The 22,445-nt window shown below is 33.3% G+C and overlaps 1 protein-coding gene across 4 annotated transcripts in view; it reads left to right on the top strand.

Annotated features, from left to right (window-relative positions):
* LOC124366429 (bifunctional coenzyme A synthase) overlaps nt 1–22,445 on the top strand; it is a 37,589-nt gene that overhangs the window by 9,796 nt on the left and 5,348 nt on the right. Inside the window, exons 1-5 of one of the 4 annotated variants that reach the window (XM_046822977.1) lie at nt 5,349–5,483; nt 7,783–7,983; nt 8,704–8,958; nt 10,056–10,238; nt 11,027–11,236. The exons of 1 other annotated variant lie outside the window; for it this stretch is intronic. In XM_046822977.1, coding sequence (XP_046678933.1) covers nt 5,424–5,483; nt 7,783–7,983; nt 8,704–8,958; nt 10,056–10,238; nt 11,027–11,221 — 894 coding nt within the window. In that variant the 5' untranslated portion in view covers nt 5,349–5,423 and the 3' untranslated portion in view covers nt 11,222–11,236. Of the gene's footprint in view, nt 1–5,348; nt 5,484–7,782; nt 7,984–8,703; nt 8,959–10,055; nt 10,239–11,026; nt 11,237–20,469; nt 20,617–22,445 lie in introns of those variants that run through there. 2 more of the 4 variants (XM_046822975.1, XM_046822978.1) reach the window with 2 other exon arrangements.

The following is a 22,445-nucleotide window of genomic DNA, read 5'->3' as shown; positions in this document are numbered from 1 at the left end:
CTTTGCTTTTTTTATTTCATTTCTGTAAACATTTTTAAAGATTTCTATATTTATTTCTAATATCAGTATTTTTCTCATTGCTTGTTGTTTTTTATAATATAATAAAGTTCTATCAAGCTCCTGCTTTGTCTTATTTAGACCTTCATGATACCAGGCAACATTTACTTGTTTAGATTTAGATTTCTTATTTTTTAAAGGCATAGCACAGTTCAGAGCCAATAAGAAACTTTTCTAAAAATTAACTTAAACTTAAGGTTAACATTTGACTTAATAACATAAATATCATTCCAATTAGTGAGACCTAGGTAAGACGCAAAAAGTGAGGAGCCCAAAGTAGAAATGGGTCTAACAATAAACATTTGTGGTATAATCCTAGACATTACATTGTTCTAAAGTAGCTTTGAAGAGGATGGCCATATGGTCTGAAGCACCAGTGTGAATGACTGAAGATTTTCCCTTATCTTGATGAATAGTCGTCAGCAGATTATCAATACAACTACCCTTTGTTGCATCTCCTCCAAGGGTAGGTCTTTGTAACTTCAGCAACAGTAATATTTAGTCCAAAAACTGTCAATGAAGTTGATTAGTACTTTGGCCTCTGAGTCATTTTTGTTAAGAAAATTGACATTGAAGTCACCCACAAAGACTATAATTACATTTATTATAATGCAGGAAGGACAGAATGTCATATAACTTATTCATAGAATTAGTGATAAGTTACCTGCTGGGAGATCTATAGAAAGTTACCACTAGTGTTTTCCAAGTTGGCAGCATTATTGCTGCTAATTCACAAACAAGTTCCTCCGAGAAACAAGACAATTTATCATAAGAAACAAATTCAGTTCCTTCCTTAACACAGATAAGCACACCCCCATGAATATGTTTTTCTCTTGCGAAAAAGTCAGCGATAACATAGCCAGGTATCACTAAATTGTTTATATCAGTTTGAGGACAACCAGTGTTCTGCAATACACAGTACATCTGTCTTATATTGACTATTTAAAATATCGATTTGTGTTAGTATTTTGTTCATATTGATTTTTGAGATAGGCTAAATGTTGTATCAATTTTTAAAGTACTATAATATCAGAATATGAAATTATTTTAAAGCAGATTTTACCCTAGTTTTCTCAAAATTTAAAAATAATAACTTTGCAAAACATTTGGCTTCAAGTGGAATTCTTCAAGAGGCATCTAGTATAGTGTGAGATAATTGCTGAGTGAAACAGAAAATATCAGCTATTCTTGTAAAATGGTTTGTGAAGAGAAGGATAGGAACCATTTAACCTTTTCTACTCGGATGTTGCTGCTCCGGCAACATAGCTGAGTTTCTCTTCCACAAAGACGTTACAGCTTTGTTGACATCATACATCAGGGACTAATTTATAGCAATATGGCTTTATTATAGTATAGTCAAAGGAACAGGCAAAAGATATATATTTGTTCAGCTTTTAAGTCATATGAAGTTTTTATTATAACATTCTGTGAGCACCTAATGAATACCGACATACTACTAATTCACATATTCACAATACTTTTATATTATTGTGAATGTCGTACAGGGGTTTCTGTTTGACATTTGTGTTAGTATTTTGTTTTTGATTATTTGAGTTCAATTGCAATAACACCAGCACTTAAAATTGTGTAGGCTACTACTACTCCATGCCTACTTCTAAATACATGTAGAATATGTTTGGTGTAGTTTTTAGTATAAATGTGTTCTTGTATCTTTGGATAACCAGTGTATTATTCTTTAAAATTGCTTTCCAAACTCTTTTATTAATACATAACGTAGCTATGGTAGGAAGGGCCGATTTAATTTGAATATTGGATTTGGCTCCAGTTCACCTTCCTGCCATAGCTACGTTATGTGCAGAAAACTCGGTTGTTCCACCGTGCTTAGAGATCGTGTCAGAAACATTGTAGTGCATCAATTGTACACCTGATGAGACAATGAGACTGCCACTTCACCTATTTACAGGTGTCTCTGGTGTCGAAATGGTGTAAAGTTTTGTTTTGAGCTTCTTCGTCACTGACTTTTTTTGGATCTCTTCAGGCGAACATGACTCCAGATTCCAGGAGTCAAGTCTGAGACAGTGTCAGATACCAGACGCTGCAATAAAAAGGAAGGTGAACTAAATCAGAACTAAATCCAACATTCTTTTATTAAATTTTGGCAATTCTGAATTGGTTATGAAGTAAAGGTTTTTAAAATAAATGATGCCCAACAAATCTGTAAACATTACAAAAGTATGTATTTTTAATATTTGTGTACAATTTATTTACAATTATAAATATAAGGAATTACAACATACAAATAAAAAGAAACCTTATACAAAAGTACGTAATATTAAAACACATTTATATTCATACATGTCACGTTTTAGTTTTCTTGCGTTTTTCATTTTACCCTTAATAAAAAATTTAAAAAAAAGTTTTTACTTTAGGTTTTTTACATAGTGATCTGTAGTTAATTTAATGCCTAATCATAATCTATAAGTAAAACTTAAGTAGAGTCCAAATAAGTTACTTAAAGTATTTTGTTTTATTCTCTAAAATTAAATGCAAATCCAAGGAACTACAGCGTCTATAAAATTTTAGAGAAAGCAGTCAATGCGGCAGTTGGTAATATGGTAATATCGTGTCTTTGAGTCAATATCTGGAAGGGATATTACACAACAGTAGATTGTGAGTGAAATACTGTGTGGGCTGAACAGATAACTCTCAACAATAGGCGTAGTATAATTTCTTTGTCTACACGATCTTAGAGATTACTAATGAATTGTGTAGTTGCAATATTGGTGATCAATTAATAAAAACTGTGTCTTCTTTATTCATTCTTCCATGGAGTAAAGGGAGTAAGAAGGTCAGCAGAAAGAAGGGACCAGACTCTTTCTTATGCAACATAGTAACCAATTAAAAAAATGTTTTGTTATATTTATATAAAATATTTTTCACTTGACGAGTTTCAGTATGCAATCTACTTTAAAAATTTGAAAAAAAACAGTAGCAGTCGTGGGACTGCCGATAGAAGTGAAAACGGAACTATTAAGTTGAGAGTAATTAAAACTATATGCAAAAATTATATGAAATTTTTTATGTTTTATTTATTAGTTACATATGATGGGTTAAACAAATCATGAACAAAATATAAATACAAAGTGGTTAAAAAAATAATTAATATACAATTATCTTAACAATATCTTAATAAAAAAGTACTGTAAGTATTAAAGAATATTATTTTAATGAAAAAAAGTTCAATGCAATCATTATACTTGTTGTAATTGCTCAATATTAATAGTTAGTTAAACATAGAATACAAGTGAGTAAACACCGAGTGAACAACAGTGAGTTGAACACCGTTGTAAATAATACAGTTATTGCTACGGATAAAGTATATAATTGCAATAACAATTAAACCCACAATATTTTTAAAACTAATAAATTAGTTAAATTAACTTGGTTCTTTCGTAAAGGTATTTTTATTGCACAATAAACTAATTTATTGAGTTAATACGGTATCAGTGAGCCAATGCGCCAACTACAGTTCCCGCAGAAACGTTCACTCATCACTTCATACGCTACTACAGGCTAAACTAAACTTCCAATAAAAAAATGATAAACTACAAAAAAAATATTCATCTATTTTCACACAACTTTCTCGCTGACAAATTTTGTCTGACCAAAAAATAAAAAAAATCCTCGCTTACTACTTTTTTCTTGTCATTGTAAACGCTATGTAAAATGTAAACAATAATCAAAATTATTTCGAAATTTTTTTAATATTTAAAAATGTAACCAATAGATTGCCAATATTAAGAGCTTTAATTTGACGCATCTTACAGAATTGTACGACATTGGCTTCACTTTTAAATCGCGAGAGGAAGCCGTAAAGGTCACTGATTTTCGCAGTCTCTTTTCATACTCCGCCGGGACAGTTTTAACACAGCGAGACTGACTTTTTCATGCAGGTTAGTAGTCCGCGGCCAAGTCTACGGTTAAAAACACAGTGAGACTGACTTTTTCATGCAGGTTAGTATCATTAGCATGTCGGTGACGCGAACCGAGGATTTTACCCTCTACCAAAACGCTCAACGCGCCTAAAGAAATTTTCACTTCAATAGACTCTATCTCTGTCTAATTTGAACTGTTTACTGTTATGATGGCTGTAGAAATAGGTTTTGAACGATAAGAAATTAAAATAATTACTAAAAATCCATTTTCAAAGTGACTTGTGCCAATTTTTTGTTTATTAAAATTATTTTCTTACGTTTCAACGGACTATTGCAGTCCCCAAAACTATTATAGGTATGACCTGCACAATTATATTATGAATTGTATTTAATAGTGATTCAGCAAGTGAAAATTGTGACAGACTTAAAATACTTACAATCTGTGGACAATATGTTTTTATATGATTATCCTCACAAGAAATAAAGTTGTAAATCATAATTCTGATTTTGCTCATCATTACAACACGAGAAATAAAAAATATATAATTACGAATCATCATAAATTAAAGAGTTGGAATAAAAATGTGGAATAAAACCCACGTACATGGGTATGAAATTAAAAAAATATATTCCAGATACAATAAAATGTGAAAATAATCTGAATAAATTCATAAAAAGACAAAGATTTCTTATATACTCGCTGGATGATTTTTTTCCACCTCAAAAATCAGAAATAAATAATACTAGTTGTTAACATTAGATAGTAACACTACATAAAAAACTTCATGTTTAATGTTATGTAAAATAAACCAATAATTATACAGTTTTAATTTTAAAAACAGTATTGTAAGGGTTTTGTAAAAACAGGTAACAAAAATGGTAATTTAAAATTCATAATAAAATGTATATAATTTTAAGATTAACTTAGAATTAGGCAATGACACTATTCAATTATAAATTATATATATAAGAATAAAGACATTTTGACTTTGACTATTGCCAAAAGTGACTTCACAATCTAAGTTGGACTTTAGGTTTGAGTCGGAGGTGAAGCAAATTCAAGCTGTCTGTGATCAGAGTATTTTTTTATCAGAATTTTTGACCTTGTGCTTTATTGATAGCCTCATTATTTTGTTTTATAAATTGCTTGCACAGGCCAATGGCTTTTGGGGATAAGCAGAATAAGGAAAAAAGGAAAGACCATCCTCTCCTTAAAAAAAGAGTTTACGCTGATATACCTGAACTGTCTTTAACGTTAATGAAATCAAATTTACACGTTAAAATTTTGAGTTTGATAATGAAACTGTAATTAACTAACACTAAGCTCGAATATTGTAACAACTTTGATCCGTTTATGTGAAAACCATGTGAATATTATCAATGAACAATATCTGGATTGAAACATCAGTGACAGTGATTTATTGATTTGACCTTAGTCAGTGGCCTTGACTTAATGGGTCAATAACAGATATGGAGTGGGTCGATCTTTTATTAGTGCTACAACTAGTTTCAACAATTATAAATAGTAGTGTAAGTTCATAATATGGTAATTGAGATTTGTATCACGGTTTTTAAGAAAATATAATACGGAATGATTGTAACATATAAAACTCCATAACCAGTCTGATAATTAAAATAATTATCTTATGTGTAGACTCTGTTAGTTACATAATTTATAGCATTTAGAATACATAATTATAAAAGCAATGCTATAATAATATAACTGTTTGGGATGCTTTAAGAATGTCAGTAGCCTATACTTCACTAATAAAACAATTCATTTATTCATTAAAAAAATTTCAATATTCTAAGTTGTATGTAATATTTATTGTAACAAAGAATATAATACAGCAAATTTGTTATTTTGCTAATCTCATAATAAGTAAAAACCTTTAATAATGCAATTTTCTTCGAACAGAAATATATCTCTTATTACAAATTTAATTATGTATTAATTTTATTTTTCTCAGTAATAACTTCAATTGGTCAAATTTAGGAGCAAACAATGATCCACATATCCTTCTCTTGGAACTAAGGTTGAGCAACAGAGCATTTCATTTTCCTTTAACCCAAGAAAGGAAAACACGCACTGATTACATGCTCTACGCTCCCAGACTAAAACACTGATTACGTGGTCTAAGTGTAACCATTCTTTATTGTTATGGGCCATTCTAGTTCTGAAAATATCCGACAGATATCGTTGCTATGGTCTTTACTGGTTCCTTTGAGCTTATTATTTTATATTTATATATATCGAAGTCATATAAATATAAAATATATATATATCAAATAAAAGTGGCTCAGCAAGTCAACATTTTGGCAGACTTAAAATACTTACAATATATGGACAATATATTTTTTATACCACCATCCTCACAAGAAATAAAGTTATAAATCCTAATTGTGATTTTGCTCATCCTTACAACATGAGAAGTAAAAACTATATTTTTACAAATCATCATAAATTAAATTTTTTTAGAATAAAACCAACGTACATGCACATGAAATTTAAATAATATTTTCCAGATGGAATAAAATGTGAAAATAATCTGAATAAATTCAAATTATATGTATACACACACACACACACACACACACACACACACACACACACACACATACACATATACATATATATATAATTTCAATAAACATTGAATCACAAAAAGTACTTGCTCCGCCGGGAGTCGAACCCGGATCTCTCACTTGCCGGGTGAATGTGCTACCATTACACCACAGAGCGCTTACTTTTTCCGATTCAATTATTTTGTATTTGGCCGTATCTGTCACATATGCGTTTAAATAAGCAAACTAACATATGATCGGAAGACCAAATACCTGTCAAACGACTTTTATTTACATTAAACTGTATAAATGGCAATAGCCTTATTTTAATTTCAATAAACATTGAATCACAAAAAGTACTTGCTCCGCCGGGAGTCGAACCCGGATCTCTCACTTGCCGGGTGAATGTGCTACCATTACACCACAGAGCGCTTACTTTTTCCGATTCAGTTATTTTGTATTTGGCCGTATCTGTCACGGTTTTATTGTTTATTGAAATTAAAATAAGGCTATTGCCATTTATACAGTTTAATATATATATATATATATATATATATATATATATATATATATATATATGTTTATAATTACAATAAACATTGAATCACAAAAAGTACTTGCTCCGCCGGGAGTCATATATATATATATATATATATATATATGTTTATAATTACAATAAACATTGAATCACAAAAAGTACTTGCTCCGCCGGGAGTCATATATATATATATATATATATATGTGTATATATTGTTATTTATGTACAAAAACATTGTCATAACATAGGTAAAATATGTTAAAGCTAGTTATAAAGTGACTACAAAATAATTAAAATGTTTGTTTTCATAATTTTTTAAAATATATATAATTATATGTACAAAATTAACAATTTCTAAAAATTAATAATGTGTTAAAAATAATTATAACATTATTGTTTCAGGAAACTTTAACTAAAGTCTTACATTTTTGACCAATTTAATTCTCACTACCGGTACTGTAGAGGTCCCAATAAATACTTCTTCAGTGGAGTACTTCTTCACTCAGACTGAAATCCTTCTCACGGAGATAATATCGAGTATTAGAGCATTTCCTTTCTACAAGAAAAGAATTTATTTTCACACACATGTAACTAACTTCACAATAGACATATTGCTACAATTCAATATACACAACGTCTCTCAGACTTGGAGGCAAACAGTTTTGCTATTTTCAGATTATCATATGAAAGTTTATTCACTGGTCAAAGTCAAGTAAATTTTTGCAGATGATCGTGGTGAGCTCTGAAACAATAGGCGGAGGAGGGAAAATCAACGAGATCCGAGCGGCCAATAACCTTAACCCACTGTGTATCCATGAGGTCGAGTTGTTGGCAGATATCAACAGAGAAAACGAGGTGGAAGAAATGAAGATCAGCTCCAGCAACTTGAGGATACGATGTTTGGGGACTCTCCTTAGACCTCCTCAAGTAAGGTTATTGCCGATTTTCTACCTTTATTATAAACTTGTATTGTAAAAATGTTGGGAATTATCGTTAGGATAGTGACATCAATACAAGGAGAAGTATTATTTGATACTTTTGAAAATTAACAGTGTCCTAAAAGTTTTGGTTTTTGAAGACGCTCAAAATGTTAAAATGTAAACCACATTCAAGGTTTAAGGTCCATATTCCATTGATGGTATATTAAAGTTTGAAAGATTTACTTGGAGATCAAAGCACTCTCGATTGTTGACGAGTTAGTGAAGCCTATCACTGGAGAGGCTGGAATTACGAACTAAGCATTATTTTATGTAGATATCTTCCCACTAGGAGTTGGTTTTATGTTCCTTGCAGTGTCTTTTGATCTTTGAATGGTGAACTTCAAGAATGGAACCTTAAATCTCCTAAATGCTTGTGTTACTGATATTAATGCTTTAAATTCTTCCAATTGTATGAAAGAGCGTGATTTAGAAATAGACTTACAAGTGTCAAAGAAAATTTGTTTAATAAGGATGCTTCAACTGTTGAGGAAAGGATAAGAGGTAACAAACGAGAAAATAGCAATATAATTTGCTCATCCACTACAGCAAATTACACCAAATTATTAAAATCAAAAAGAAGAACAAAAAAAGTTAACTCAGTGAAACTACATTTAAGAATATTTTGATGAAGTAGAAACGATTTGAATTATTTATTCTGTATTCACAGCCGAAGGCAATGATTCCCGTACGCCCTTACATAGTCGGACTGACAGGGGGGATAGCCAGCGGAAAGTCCAACATTGGAGAACACCTGAAGCAGCTCGGCGCTGGAGTGGTGGACTGTGACCGACTTGCTCACTACGTTTACCGACCTGGCACCACTGGTCATCGTCAGGTCGTCGAACTGTTTGGCTCCGATATACTGGACGAGATGGGAGCCGTGGACCGCAAGAAACTCGGTGCCATTGTGTTTAACAACAAGGTGAGCGAGTGTTGCTCATTATGGGACGTACAAAATTTTGATAAAAATAGTTCTCCAGGTCACTCGGAAGAAGTAGGTCGATTTTATGACAACTATAACTCGTATTATTAATTTATTCTCATGTAATTTACATGTACACTCAATGTAAAAACCGTTTGAGGCACACTAAAAATTGTGTATTACCGATTTTTTTTCTTAGGAGAGAAGTTAAGAAAACTCATTGTACTTATTCCTAAAAGGACCTTTGCGCTTGCTTCCAGAGTGACAGGATATTCTGCATGGGTAAGGTTGGGGGTAGGGCCACCTTCTGTCGAGATCGTTGAGAAAGGATTTCGGGCACTATAAGTCCCGTCTCTTTGGAAGAATGGGAGGTCAGCTCTGTATCAGCCTTATCCAATTAAAGCAGGGCAGGTGTGGCATGTCTTTGCTATATCATAAACATCGGTCAGTAAATAATGTATATATATATATATATATATAAACTTTTAATGGTTGTAATGTTTGTAATGGTGGTTAATGATGTCGTAAATATGTAAACAATAATATTTTACCCTGCATTACAACTGTTTAAATCTTGTATCTACATTATTTACTGAGGGCAATCGCAATAGGCTGATTTTAGAACAAAATCTATCTTTAACAAAAATAGATGTTTCATATTTGGGATATAACACTTAAACACGTACATATTTTTTATTTATCTAAGTTTTTATGCCATGTCTTTTTCATAGACTATAGAAATCTGTAAATAAAAGTTTGTATATATTTGAATTTGGATTATTACATATTTGAATGATTATAAAACATCATGCAATAAGTCAATCTAGGTTTCAAACAAATTTTGTTGAAGTCTTCTATAACAAAAATTACACCTATAAATGTACAAGTCAATATTGCTTCAAAACTAATTAGGATATGTAAATATCAAAATTAGTGGGTTACAAGTGCAGTCCATAGGTAGAACCACAGTGCAAGATTATTCCTGCAGTCCTTGTCATCATATTATAAAGTTATTTATAAAATCAATTGAACCATTGTTGAGTAAATCAGTTGAGTAAACCTTATTGAAATATTGATTCATAATACTCTGATTGCAGGAGCAGCTAGACAGGTTAAGTGCGCTGGTGTGGCCCCTGATCCTGGAGGAAGCTCAGGTTCAAGCTCAAACCTTGTACTCTCAAGGTCACGAGGTCGTCGTGCTGGAAGCAGCAGTCCTCATCCGAGCCCGGTGGACCGAGGCATGCCACGAGGTCTGGGTCTCAATTGTGCCACCCACTGAGGTTAGTTTTTTTCTTACTTGTATTTGCCTATTAGCAATAAAATAGATTTGTGGTTAAGAAGCTGAAACTTTTCCAGAACTACAAAAGTTCCATTTGACACGTAAGAGATTCTTAATACTCGTTGATAATGATGTAAGTGTGTAGTTTTGCAGCATCAAAAAGTATTGGCCTGGTATTCAAAGGACTGATTGTAATTAACCCCTTCACGGTTTGGACGTAATGTTACGTTCATAGTGATTGTGTAAATGTGTGTTACTGCACACTCCGCATTGTTATATTGTTGCTGTTTTATTATGTTGCTTGTAATATTGCACAAGAAGCATTTCTATGACAACTGCGCATCGTACAAGTAGTTCTGGCATTTTCTATCGGATGTATTAGCAGTGTTAACTTCCTAGGCCCTCTGTCATCTTGGTGATTTCACTGTAATCGCACAATGTAGGCAGCTACCACATGTCATTGCATGTCATCCTTCCTGGAGTATTTTACGGTTTTATTTCTAGTGTTTATTGTACCATGGAAACATCCGATGCCCAAATAGACAATTGGCTTTGTTTGCTTGATAGTGAAATGACAATGGTGATAGATAAAAAATAACAAGAATTTTAAAAAATTGCACTAAAAATTACTTTTTTACATTTAAAAGTATACGCAAAAGAACTATTCTACAAACCTGTTTCTGTAAAAAAAACCCAAGAAAAACAACATTATTTTAGGTACTTAACAAGTGTTAAAGAGTTAACCGTAATATATCAATGTAGTCACCATGAATACACCTATATTTCCAGGCAATAAAGCGAGTGATGGAAAGGAATGGAATATCAGAAGATGAGGCTAAAGCACGACTAGATTCGCAGCCGACAAACACAGAGTATGTGGAGCAAGCCAACATTGTGTTCTGCTCTCTGTGGCAGAAGGAGTTCACCCACAAGCAGGTCGACAAAGCTTGGACGAATCTCAAGGAGAGGCTGAGCCTTCCGTAGTTAGTAAGTCATTATGTTCTCTGAAAATTATTATAGTAGTAACTTGTGTGGTAGGTTAGTTACCAATCGGAGACAGTGATCAAATTACAAATATAGAAATGTAGTACTACTTTTTTTGCAGTAATAAATCGGAAAAATCCTGTTAACTTTACAAATCTCCCATTGTCAAAAACAAGTTTTAAACTAAGTATTAGCTGGTTTAAATTTATAAAAACAGATAATCGAGGTCATCCTCACAAACAAATGAATTAATCTTTATGGGATTCATTTACATAATATAGCATTGTCTTTTGTTTGATGAGTTTCATTTCCAGTTCGCAACAAAACTAGAATCTACTAAGTGCCTAGACTTAGCAGCAACTATTTGTGAGCCTAACCCATTCGTGAATGAATAAATTACTCACATTTTTGGACTCCAGAATCGGGTATTGTGCTTGCTTTATTGTAAGAACAGGTGAACTTTGGGCACAAAAACTTACTGTGTAAAATGCTATGAATATTAAATACCATACTCTAGAAAGATTTTTCTGAAATCTACACTATTCCTTGAAATTGTAATATGCCCTTGGAATAAGGGAACTTTTCTGGTTTGTTAAGAGTTATCGTATAAGTAAGGTAATCATTTTTCAAGAGTGCTATAGACAGTGGTATAGTACCGAATTTAGCTGTGCCGGAGCGACCATGGTATAAGTATAATAGGTGTGCTACCGCGCAGATTCCCCCCGCCCCCCTCGCAAGGTCGGGCAAGTGTCGTCAGCTTGGCGTTCCGACGGCGGCGTTAAATTTGCAGGCTTCCACTTAAACTGTCGTTTTACCCACTTAAACTAGAGCGATTGTAATAAATGTTATATATTCTGGTTCATTATTAAATATACTTTATAACAGTAGTTATTTCATGGTGAAAACTGTAATATAAATATATTATACTTACACCATGGGAGCGGCGAGTTGCTGGGTATAGCAATACAAATCTTTTTGATTATTAATAAAGGACATTTTATTTCATAATCTAGGCTAACACAATTTGTAATGACAAACAGATAAGCTATGATTTTAGAAATACTTTGAAAAATTACTGTGCTGTCGTGCTAATACATTATTGTAGCCTGAAAAAGAATACCGTAAAAACTATTAAATATTGTAAAAGTAATATTTTTACATATTTTCAACGGTAACACGAACATGAATATTGTGCGATAACCTCTAAAGTATGTCCCAAAATTCCTCTCCATTTCCATTCCCATTTCCTTTATTTGGAGGTTCTGCTATTCTTGTTTGGGTGTCGGCTGCTGAACGATGTCTTCTTAGCCATGACATGACAGGGGTCAGGCTTCCATCTGCAGAGCGGGGGACCTTGGAGTTTTAAAAACAGTAGGGCTGAGACATGACTTACTGTCAATGAGTTCCTTAATGGTGTAAGTATGTTATTCATACTGCTGAACCCTCTTTCACAGTCAGCGGAACTACGGGGTATTATTTTAGTGCAGTTTATAAGCTCTTGCAGTCCATCAGGTACCCGCCTGCTGTTGTCCAAGTAATCCCTGTAAGCAGTCACAGCTCTGTTGATGTTCAACTTGAAGCGTTTGCACAGTGCTCCACTTGAGTTTGGCCAAACCCAGGTTGAAATGAAATGAAATGAAATGAAAAATGAAATGAAATGAAAATTTGTTTATTTAAACAGGCAAAGTTAGGGCCTCATGGCCCTTTCTTACACTTAACCTGTCTGATCAATAAGCAGAACAATAAACAACATGACAAATATGAACAAATATTAACCAAATTAATATTGACACTAATATACCTTACTAAATACATTAAATCAAACATTAATCTAAACACTAAAAAAATTATAAATATGATACTTCTAAATAAAAATAAATAAAAATATAAGTATACAATCATGACACAAAATAATACTACAACTTCCATCTTTAATAATAACCAAAAACTATAATTAATACCTAATAACAATAATTTATAAATATATAATAAGAATATTTTTGAAATAAATAATATATATGCAGTTTGTCTTACTCACACTCCTCACACACAATGCCAGCACCACACCCACAGACCCCTAGGACGGACCCGCCCCGACCAACCGTTCATGGTACAAACGTTTCAGTGCCGCCACAAACCGCCGATCTCCCTCAATGGAAGTGATTTCTTGGGGGAGGGAGTTCCACAGACGACAACCCATCACTTGAAAAGATCTATCAAATACTACAGTCCTGTGTTGGGGCATTCTTAAGGTACGAGAACCAGAGCGAGTGCTTCTTACACTATCATGAGATATAAATTGGAAATAGTTTGAAAAATATTTTGGAAATCCAGATTGTAAAATTGAATGAACTAAATTTAGTATTTTGATTGATCGTTGTTCTTTTAATTTCAAAATATTTCCCTGAATATAGTACGGTGTAATGTGTTGGTCTCGTCTCACATCATAAACGTAACGTAAACAGTAGTTTTCAGTCCTTTGCAGCTTCTCACTAAGTGCTACCGTCATGTCATTCATCACAGAGTTGCAGTAATTGAAGTGTGGAAGTACTAGTGATTTTGATTTTGTCAACAGTAGTTTGATCCGTTCAGGTAGAAATCTTTGTAAGCATTTCAGTGAGTGGACAGATGCGAAGACTTTTTTACATATATCCCTCACCGCTTCCGTCCAAGTCAAATTCGAGTTAAATGTCAAACCAAGATTTTTCACTGTTTCGTAGTATGGTAGAGTAGTTCCGTCAATAATTAAGGATTCAATAGTGTTCGGGTCCAGAAAGTTCCGTAAACGTGTGTGGCATATAAGTATTGGTTTGGTTTTTGCATGGTTTAGTGTAAGCCCATGGTTTCCACACCATAAAACAATATTTTTAATGTCGTCATTCATCCTGTTGATGCAGTCGTTAATGGAGTTAACGTCAAAGTGCAAGTAGATTTGTAGGTCATCAGCGTACATGTGACACCTGCAGTATTTGAGAACTCTGTGAATGTCATTTACATACAGTACAAAGAGTAGGGGACCCAGGATAGAACCCTGAGGCACCCCACAAGTAACACACCCCCAGTCCGAAGTCACGTCAGCAACCTTGACACACTGCCTTCTTTCTGACAGGTATGATCTCAGCCAATTAAGAACATGATCAGAAAACCCTACTACCCTTAATTTAGCTAACAGTAACTTGTGGTTTACGCTGTCGAAAGCTTTAGAAAAATCAAAGAGAGTAAGAATTGTGCCCTGTCTATGGTCCATGGCAAGTCGTATGTCATCAGTTACCTTTAGCAGTGCAGTTTCAGTACTGTGGTTTGTGCGAAAACCAGATTGGTAGTCACTTAATATGTTATAGTTAGTCAGATATTCAGTAATTTGACAGTGCACTATTCTCTCAAGGCCTTTAGATAGTGCAGGTAGAATACTTATCGGCCTGTAATCCGAGCATGACACTGGAGCTGAGATCTTGTTGAGGGGGAGGACAAGGGCAGACTTCCATTGAAAAGGGAAAACACAGCTTCTTAATGACGTGTTGAAGATTAAAGTAATAATAGGGAGGACAGCAAAGAGGATATTTTTAATGAGGCGTATTGGAATACCGTCACACCCAACAGCATTGCTGCGGATACGGCGTATAGCCCTCAACACGTCACCCTGTATCACTGGCTTAAAAGTAAACTCAGGATAATTTCGCCTGTGATCAGGTAAGTTATGAAGATAGGTTAAGTAGTCATTCACTTGACCTTGGTTGATTCAATGGGATATGGACCTGATGTGATTCACGTTGCTTTCCCACCCCAAGGCTTTTAACTTTTCGCCATAAGTCGCTTGACGACTGTTTTCTGTTCTCAAAAAGACTTCGCGTGTATCTCAGTCTGGAATTGCGTAGAAGCTGCTTAACCCTATTCCTAAGTTCACGGTACTGGTCCATAAGTATAAGATCTTGGGAGCGCCTCGCTCTCCTGTACAGACTGTCGCGACGTGCCATCAGACTGAGAATTTCGTTTGTCATCCAGGGCACTGGACGCCTTTTACTAATACGCTTTGTCACTATAGGTGCATGTTTGTCATAAACACCCATGATGGTTTTATTAAAATCATCCACCATATCATCTACAGATTCAAGGTTTTCAAGGTTTTGCCATGAAATCATCAAAATATCAGACATAAACGCAGCCTCATCCATATTTTTAAAGTCTCTGTATTTTATGAATCTAACTTGAGCCTTAGGTATATTTACAAAATAAACACAATAGATTAGGTCATGCTTTGATATGGCAGGGACTGGAAGTTGCCCATGAAGGACGATATGCTGTGGTTCTGAAACAACCATAAGGTCAAGAAGAGTGTCAGATCCGGCAGTGTGGTGTGTCGGTTCCAGTGGCAGTATTGTCAGATTACAAGAATCGAGAATAGAAGTCAGTTGTCTATAGTCATAGTCGTGATTGTTTTTCAGTAAATCAGTATTGAAGTCGCCCATGATCAATATTCGACTATATCCATGCATAAGTTGATAGAGAGCATTTTCAAAGTCTGCCAGATGACCAGTCCTAGGCGGGCGATAACACACTCCCAGTAATAGTACATCCGAACCAGACAAGCCAATTTCAATGAAAATGAATTCGGGCCTGGCCGAGTACTCAGATGGAGATAACGCAAGCTGTTTACATCTCAAGCCCTCCCGGACATAAACCGCAACACCTCCACCTGTCTTTTAGTGTGTGTGCTTTTACAGAAGCTTCTGCAGTCGATTCTTCTTCAATAGTTGATAGAGCGGTAATTATAGGCTCCAAAGCTTCTTTAAACATTATAACTGAATCGTGGCGTTGCACCCAGCGAGTCTCACACAGACATATAAGTTTTTTTCTTTTCATCTCAGGGCAGCATTCAGAAATACTTGACTTAAGTATCGCAGTTCTCTTAGCTGACTTGTGAAAGAAACTACACACCTCACTGATGACACCCATACAATTCCTTATCATAGGGATTTTTGATGCATCAGATAGACATAAGTTAAGAGAGTGAGAGGAACAATGTGTGTATATGGCTGAGGGTACTTTTTCACTTATGTATGCTTGTACCCCTCTGAACTGGCCACTCATGACAGAAGCCCCATCATATCCTTGACCACGTAAATTGTTTAAATCAAGTCCAAGACTGGTTAGACTTGACATTAATGTATTGGCTAAACCTTGACCTGTTACATCATACACGGGTACAAAAGCCAGAAAATCTTCCCTAATTTTAAACAATTCCTCGTCAACATATCGGACACAGAGGGAAAATTGTTTCAATTTGGCTAATGTCTGTTGTCTCATCTGCTAATACTGAATAAAATACAGATTTTCTCACGTTGGATACAATTTTTGACTGTATTTGGGAACCAAAAATACCTATAATTTCATTTTGGATAACAGAACTAGTATACATAGTTTTGCCACCACCAGTTTTCTAGCTGTGTTTTAAGATTATTGTCCCCGTAATTAGCCCTGTACCTTAATAAAGAGCGAAAATTACCATCATTTTGTATAGGCTCGTCAAGATCCACTCTTCCACCATCACGATGCCCTCTAAGAGCAATTTGTTTGCCTTCCACAAAATCTAATTGTCTGGATTATCGGTATAATTCTATTTTTGTTTTCCTGAACATTCATTTTTCTCTGCATGTTGATACTGTTTATCACACTTTCTGTTTTTCCATGTACTAAGGATTTTACGTCTTCAGCCATTAACATTGCAGTTTTTATGATATTGTTTTATTTTCATGTTGCATGAAAACCTCCCTAGCTTTCTTAAGCTTTGTAGTAAGTGGTTTTGATACTAATACTCCTAAACTCTGATGGTTTCCTTTCCCACCTGTGTTGTGTGAGAAAAAAACACAATATTTACACAGGGCCCCTTCCTTTGCTTCCGAATAAGCTAACCATTTGAAGTCTTCCAACCACTTATATTGAAAAACTTCTGTTATTTTCAACTTTAGGAAATTCGTAACTACGTTGAGGCTTCCAACAGTTCTCAATAATTGAAATTTTCTCTTCATTTTGAAGTAAAAAGGAAGTTGAGGAGCAGTAATGACCAATATCATTGATATTGTGAACTAACAAAGTGTGATTACTCTCGTTAAGGTTATGTTCAATTTCACCTGTGTGATCCTTGATCTCAACAACGCTGCCAGTTGATGTAGCACAAGTGGAGGGACTCGGTGTTATTTCAAACGATGTCTGCTCGTCGATCTCAGACGAAACACGTTTTTTCTTCACGAAAATAGCTTGAATCGAACTCTGTCTCTTCATTTTAAATGTTTAATGTAGCCTATGTACTTCACACGTAAACTGTCAACTATAAAGTAATCAGATCATGTTTAAATAACGCGACAACAAAACATATCACTTGATAACAGTCACTACAATCACAGCACATATGCATACAGCACTTAAAATGTCACCACGGGTGATACGCACTAGACAACAGCAGACAATGGCGTGGTAGTGCGGAATGAGGTCAGGTGTGGTGGGAGTGGGTGGGGGGTTGTAGGAGGAGGAGGAGGGTTGCTAGGCAGCGGGGCCGCGGCGACACGTCATCGTCATATACGCATGCCTGGCGCTGGCACTACACGAGCGGCCGACGCGACAGTCAGGAGCGTCAGGCTACCTCGCACTCTTTACAGTTGCAACGCTTATTTGCATGCTTACAAAATATTAGTAATTTCAACCTCTGAAAAAAATAAATATTGAATATTGTTAGGTATCATAATGTATTCTTAAAATTCCACTATAAACTATAATACTAATGTAGTCGAAAGTATAGAAGCACAGCTTATTGAAAATAAAAATAAATTATCGTATATAAGTTATAATATTTTTTTTGTGTTTCAAATTTCGGGGGGGGGCTCGAGCCCCCTGAGCCCCCCCTTATATACGCCCTTGCTGCCACTTCACCTATTTACAGGTGTCTCTGGTGTCGAAATGGTGTAAAGTTTTGTCTTGAGCTTCTTCGTCACCGACTTTTTTTGGATCTCTTCAGGCGAACATGACTTCAGATTCCAGAAGTCTGAGACAGTGTCAGATACCAGACGCTGCAATAAAAAGGAAGGTGAACTAAATCAGAACTAAATCCAACATTCTTTTATTAAATTTTGGCAATCCTGAATTGGTTATGAAGTAAAGGTTTTTTAAAATAAATGATGCCCAACAAATCTGTAAACATTACAAAAGTATGTATTTTGAATATTTGTGTACAATTGATTTACAATTATAAATATAAGGAATTACAACATACAAATAAAAAGAAACCTTATACAAAAGTACGTAATATTAAAAACACATTTATATTCATACATGTCACGTTTTAGTTTTCTTGCGTTTTTCATTTTACCCTTAATAAAAAATTAAAAAAAAAAGTTTTTACTTTAGGTTTTTTACATAGTGATCTGTAGTTAATTTAAAATCATAATCTATAAGCAAAACTTAAGTAGCAAAACCCCACATAACACTGAAGAAGCTTATCTATTATACTAATTTGACTTAAATTTGACGCTGTAACATTTCTTGAAGAAATTGTAATAAAGAATATTGTCTATTGTCTATTGTAGAGTCCAAATAAGTTACTTAAAGTATTTTGTTTTATTCTCTAAAATTAAATGCAAATCCAAGGAACTACAGCGTCTACGAAATTTTAGTGAAAGGAGTCAATGCGGCAGTTGGTGATATGGTGTCTTTGAGTCAATATCTGGAAGGGATATTACACAACAGTAGATTGTGAGTGAAATGCTGTGTGGGCTCAATAGATAATTCTCAACAATAGGCGTAGTATAATTTCTTTGTCTACACGATCTTAGAGATTATTAATGAATTGTGTAGTTGCAATATTGGTGATCAATTAATAAAAACTGTGTCTTCTTTATTCATTCTTCCATGGAGTAAAGGGAGTAAGAAGGACAGCAGAAAGAAGGGACCAGACTCTTTCTTATGCAACATAGTAACCAATTAAAAAAATATTTTGTTATATTTATATAAAATATTTTTCTCTTGACGAGTTTCAGTATGAAATCTACTTTAAAAATTTGAAATAGGCTCTATCTCTGTCTAATTTGAACTGTTTACTGTTATGATGGCTGTAGAAATAGGTTTTGAACGATAAATTAAAATAATTACTAAAAATCCATTTTCAAAGTGACTTGTGCCAATTTTTTGTTTATTAAAATTATTTTCTTACGTTTCAACGGACTATTGCAGTCCCCGAAACTATTATAGGTATGACCTGCACAATTATATTATGAATTGTATTTAATAGTGATTCAGCAAGTGAACATTTTGACAGACTTAAAATACTTACAATCTATGGAAAATATATTTTTATGATTATCCTCACTAGAAATAAAGTTGTAAATCATAATTCTGATTTTGCTCATCGTTACAACACGAGAAATAAAAAATATATAATTACGAATCATCATAAATTAAAGAGTTGGAATAAAAATGTGGAATAAAACCCACGTACATGGGTATGAAATTAGAAAAATATATTCCAGATACAATAAAATGTGAAAATAATCTGAATAAATTCATAAAAAGACAAAGATTTCTTATATACTCGCTGGATAATTTTTTTCCACCTCAAAAATCAGAAATAAATACTAGTTGTTAACATTAGACAGTAACACTACGTAAAAACTTCATGTTTAATGTTATGTAAAATAAATCAATAATTTTAAATTTTAATTTTAAAAACAGTAGTGTAAGAGTTTTGTAAAAAAAAAAAACAAAAATGGTAATTTTAAATGTATATAATTTTAAGATTAACTTTGAATTAGGCAATGACACTATTCAATTATAAATTATATATATAAGAATAAAGACATTTTGACTTTGACTATTGCCAAAAGTGACTTCACAATCTAAGTTGGACTTTAGGTTTGAGTCGGAGGTGAAGCAAATTCAAGCTGTCTGTGATCAGAGTATTTTTTTTATCAGAGTTTTTGACCTTGTGCTTTATTGATAGCCTCATTATTTTGTTTTATAAATTGCTTGCACAGGACAATGGCCTTTGTGGATAAGCAGAATAAGGAAAAAAGGAAAGACCATCCTCTCCTTAAAAAAAGAGTTTACGCTGATATACCTGAACTGTCTTTAATGTTAATGAAATCAAATTTACACGTTAAAATTTTGAGTTGGATAATGAAACTGTAATTAACTAACACTAAGCTCGAATATTGTAGCAACTTTGATCCGTTTATGTGAAAACCATGTGAATATTATCAATGAACAATATCTGGATTGAAACATCAGTGACAGTGATTTATTGATTTGACCTTAGTCAGTGGCCTTGACTTAATGGGTCAATAACAGATATGGAGTGGGTCGATCTTTTATTAGTGCTACAACTAGTTTCAACAATTATAAATAGTAGTGTAAGTTCATAATATGGTAATTGAGATTTGTATCACAGTTTTTAAGAAAATATAATACAGAATGATTGTAACATATAAAACTCCATAACCAGTCTGATAATTAAAATAATTATCTTATGTGTAGACTCTGTTAGTTACATAATTTATAGCATTTAGAATACATAATTATAAAAGCAATGCTATAATAATATAACTGTTTGGGATGCTTTAAGAATGTCAGTAGCCTATACTTCACTAATAAAACAATTCATTTATTCATTAAAAAAATTTCAATATTCTAAGTTGTATGTAATATTTATTGTAACAAAGAATATAATACAGCAAATTTGTTATTTTGCTAATCTCATAATAAGTAAAAACCTTTAATAATGCAATTTTCTTCGAACAGAAATATATCTCTTATTACAAATTTAATTATGTATTAATTTTATTTTTCTCAGTAATAACTTCAATTGGTCAAATTTAGGAGCAAACAATGATCCACATATCCTTCTCTTGGAACTAAGGTTGAGTAAACAGAGCATTTCATTTTCCTTTAACCCAAGAAAGGAAAACACGCACTGATTACATGCTCTACGCTCCCAGACTAAAACACTGGTTACGTGGACTAAGTGTAACCATTCTTTATTGTTATGGGCCATTCTAGTTCTGAAAATATCCGACAGATATCGTTGCTATGGTCTTTACTGGTTCCTTTGAGCTTATTATTTTATATTTATATATATCGAAGTCATATAAATATAAAATATATATATATATATATATCAAATAAAAGTGGCTCAGCAAGTCAACATTTTGGCAGACTTAAAATACTTACAATATATGGACAATATATTTTTTATACCACCATCCTCACAAGAAATAAAGTTATAAATCCTAATTGTGATTTTGCTCATCCTTACAACATGAGAAGTAAAAACTATATTTTTACAAATCATCATAAATTAAATTTTTTTAGAATAAAACCAACGTACATGCACATGAAATTTAAATAATATTTTCCAGATGGAATAAAATGTGAAAATAATCTGAATAAATTCAAATTATATGTATACACACACACACACACACACACACACACACACACACATACACACACACATATATATATATATATATATAATTTCAATAAACATTGAATCACAAAAAGTACTTGCTCCGCCGGGAGTCGAACCCGGATCTCTCACTTGCCGGGTGAATGTGCTACCATTACACCACAGAGCGCTTACTTTTTCCGATTCAATTATTTTGTATTTGGCCGTATCTGTCACATATGCGTTTAAATAAGCAAACTAACATATGATCGGAAGACCAAATACCTGTCAAACGACTTTTATTTACATTAAACTGTATAAATGGCAATAGCCTTATTTTAATTTCAATAAACATTGAATCACAAAAAGTACTTGCTCCGCCGGGAGTCGAACCTGGATCTCTCACTTGCCGGGTGAATGTGCTACCATTACACCACAGAGCGCTTACTTTTTCCGATTCAGTTATTTTTGTATTTGGCCGTATCTGTCACGGTTTTATTGTTTATTGAAATTAAAATAAGGCTATTGCCATTTATACAGTTTAATATATATATATATATATATATGTGTTTATAATTACAATAAACATTGAATCACAAAAAGTACTTGCTCCGCCGGGAGTCATATATATATATATATGTTTATAATTACAATAAACATTGAATCACAAAAAGTACTTGCTCCGCCGGGAGTCATATATAATATATATGTATATATTGTTATTTATGTACAAAAACATTGTCATAACATAGGTAAAATATGTTAAAGCTAGTTATAAAGAGACTACAAAATAAT

The sequence above is a fragment of the Homalodisca vitripennis genome, chromosome 7 (assembly GCF_021130785.1).
Source record: "Homalodisca vitripennis isolate AUS2020 chromosome 7, UT_GWSS_2.1, whole genome shotgun sequence".
In the NCBI taxonomy this organism is placed as follows: Eukaryota; Metazoa; Arthropoda; class Insecta; order Hemiptera; family Cicadellidae; genus Homalodisca; species Homalodisca vitripennis.
Note: the sequence above shows the minus strand (reverse complement) of the source record. Positions and strands in the feature narration are given on the sequence as shown.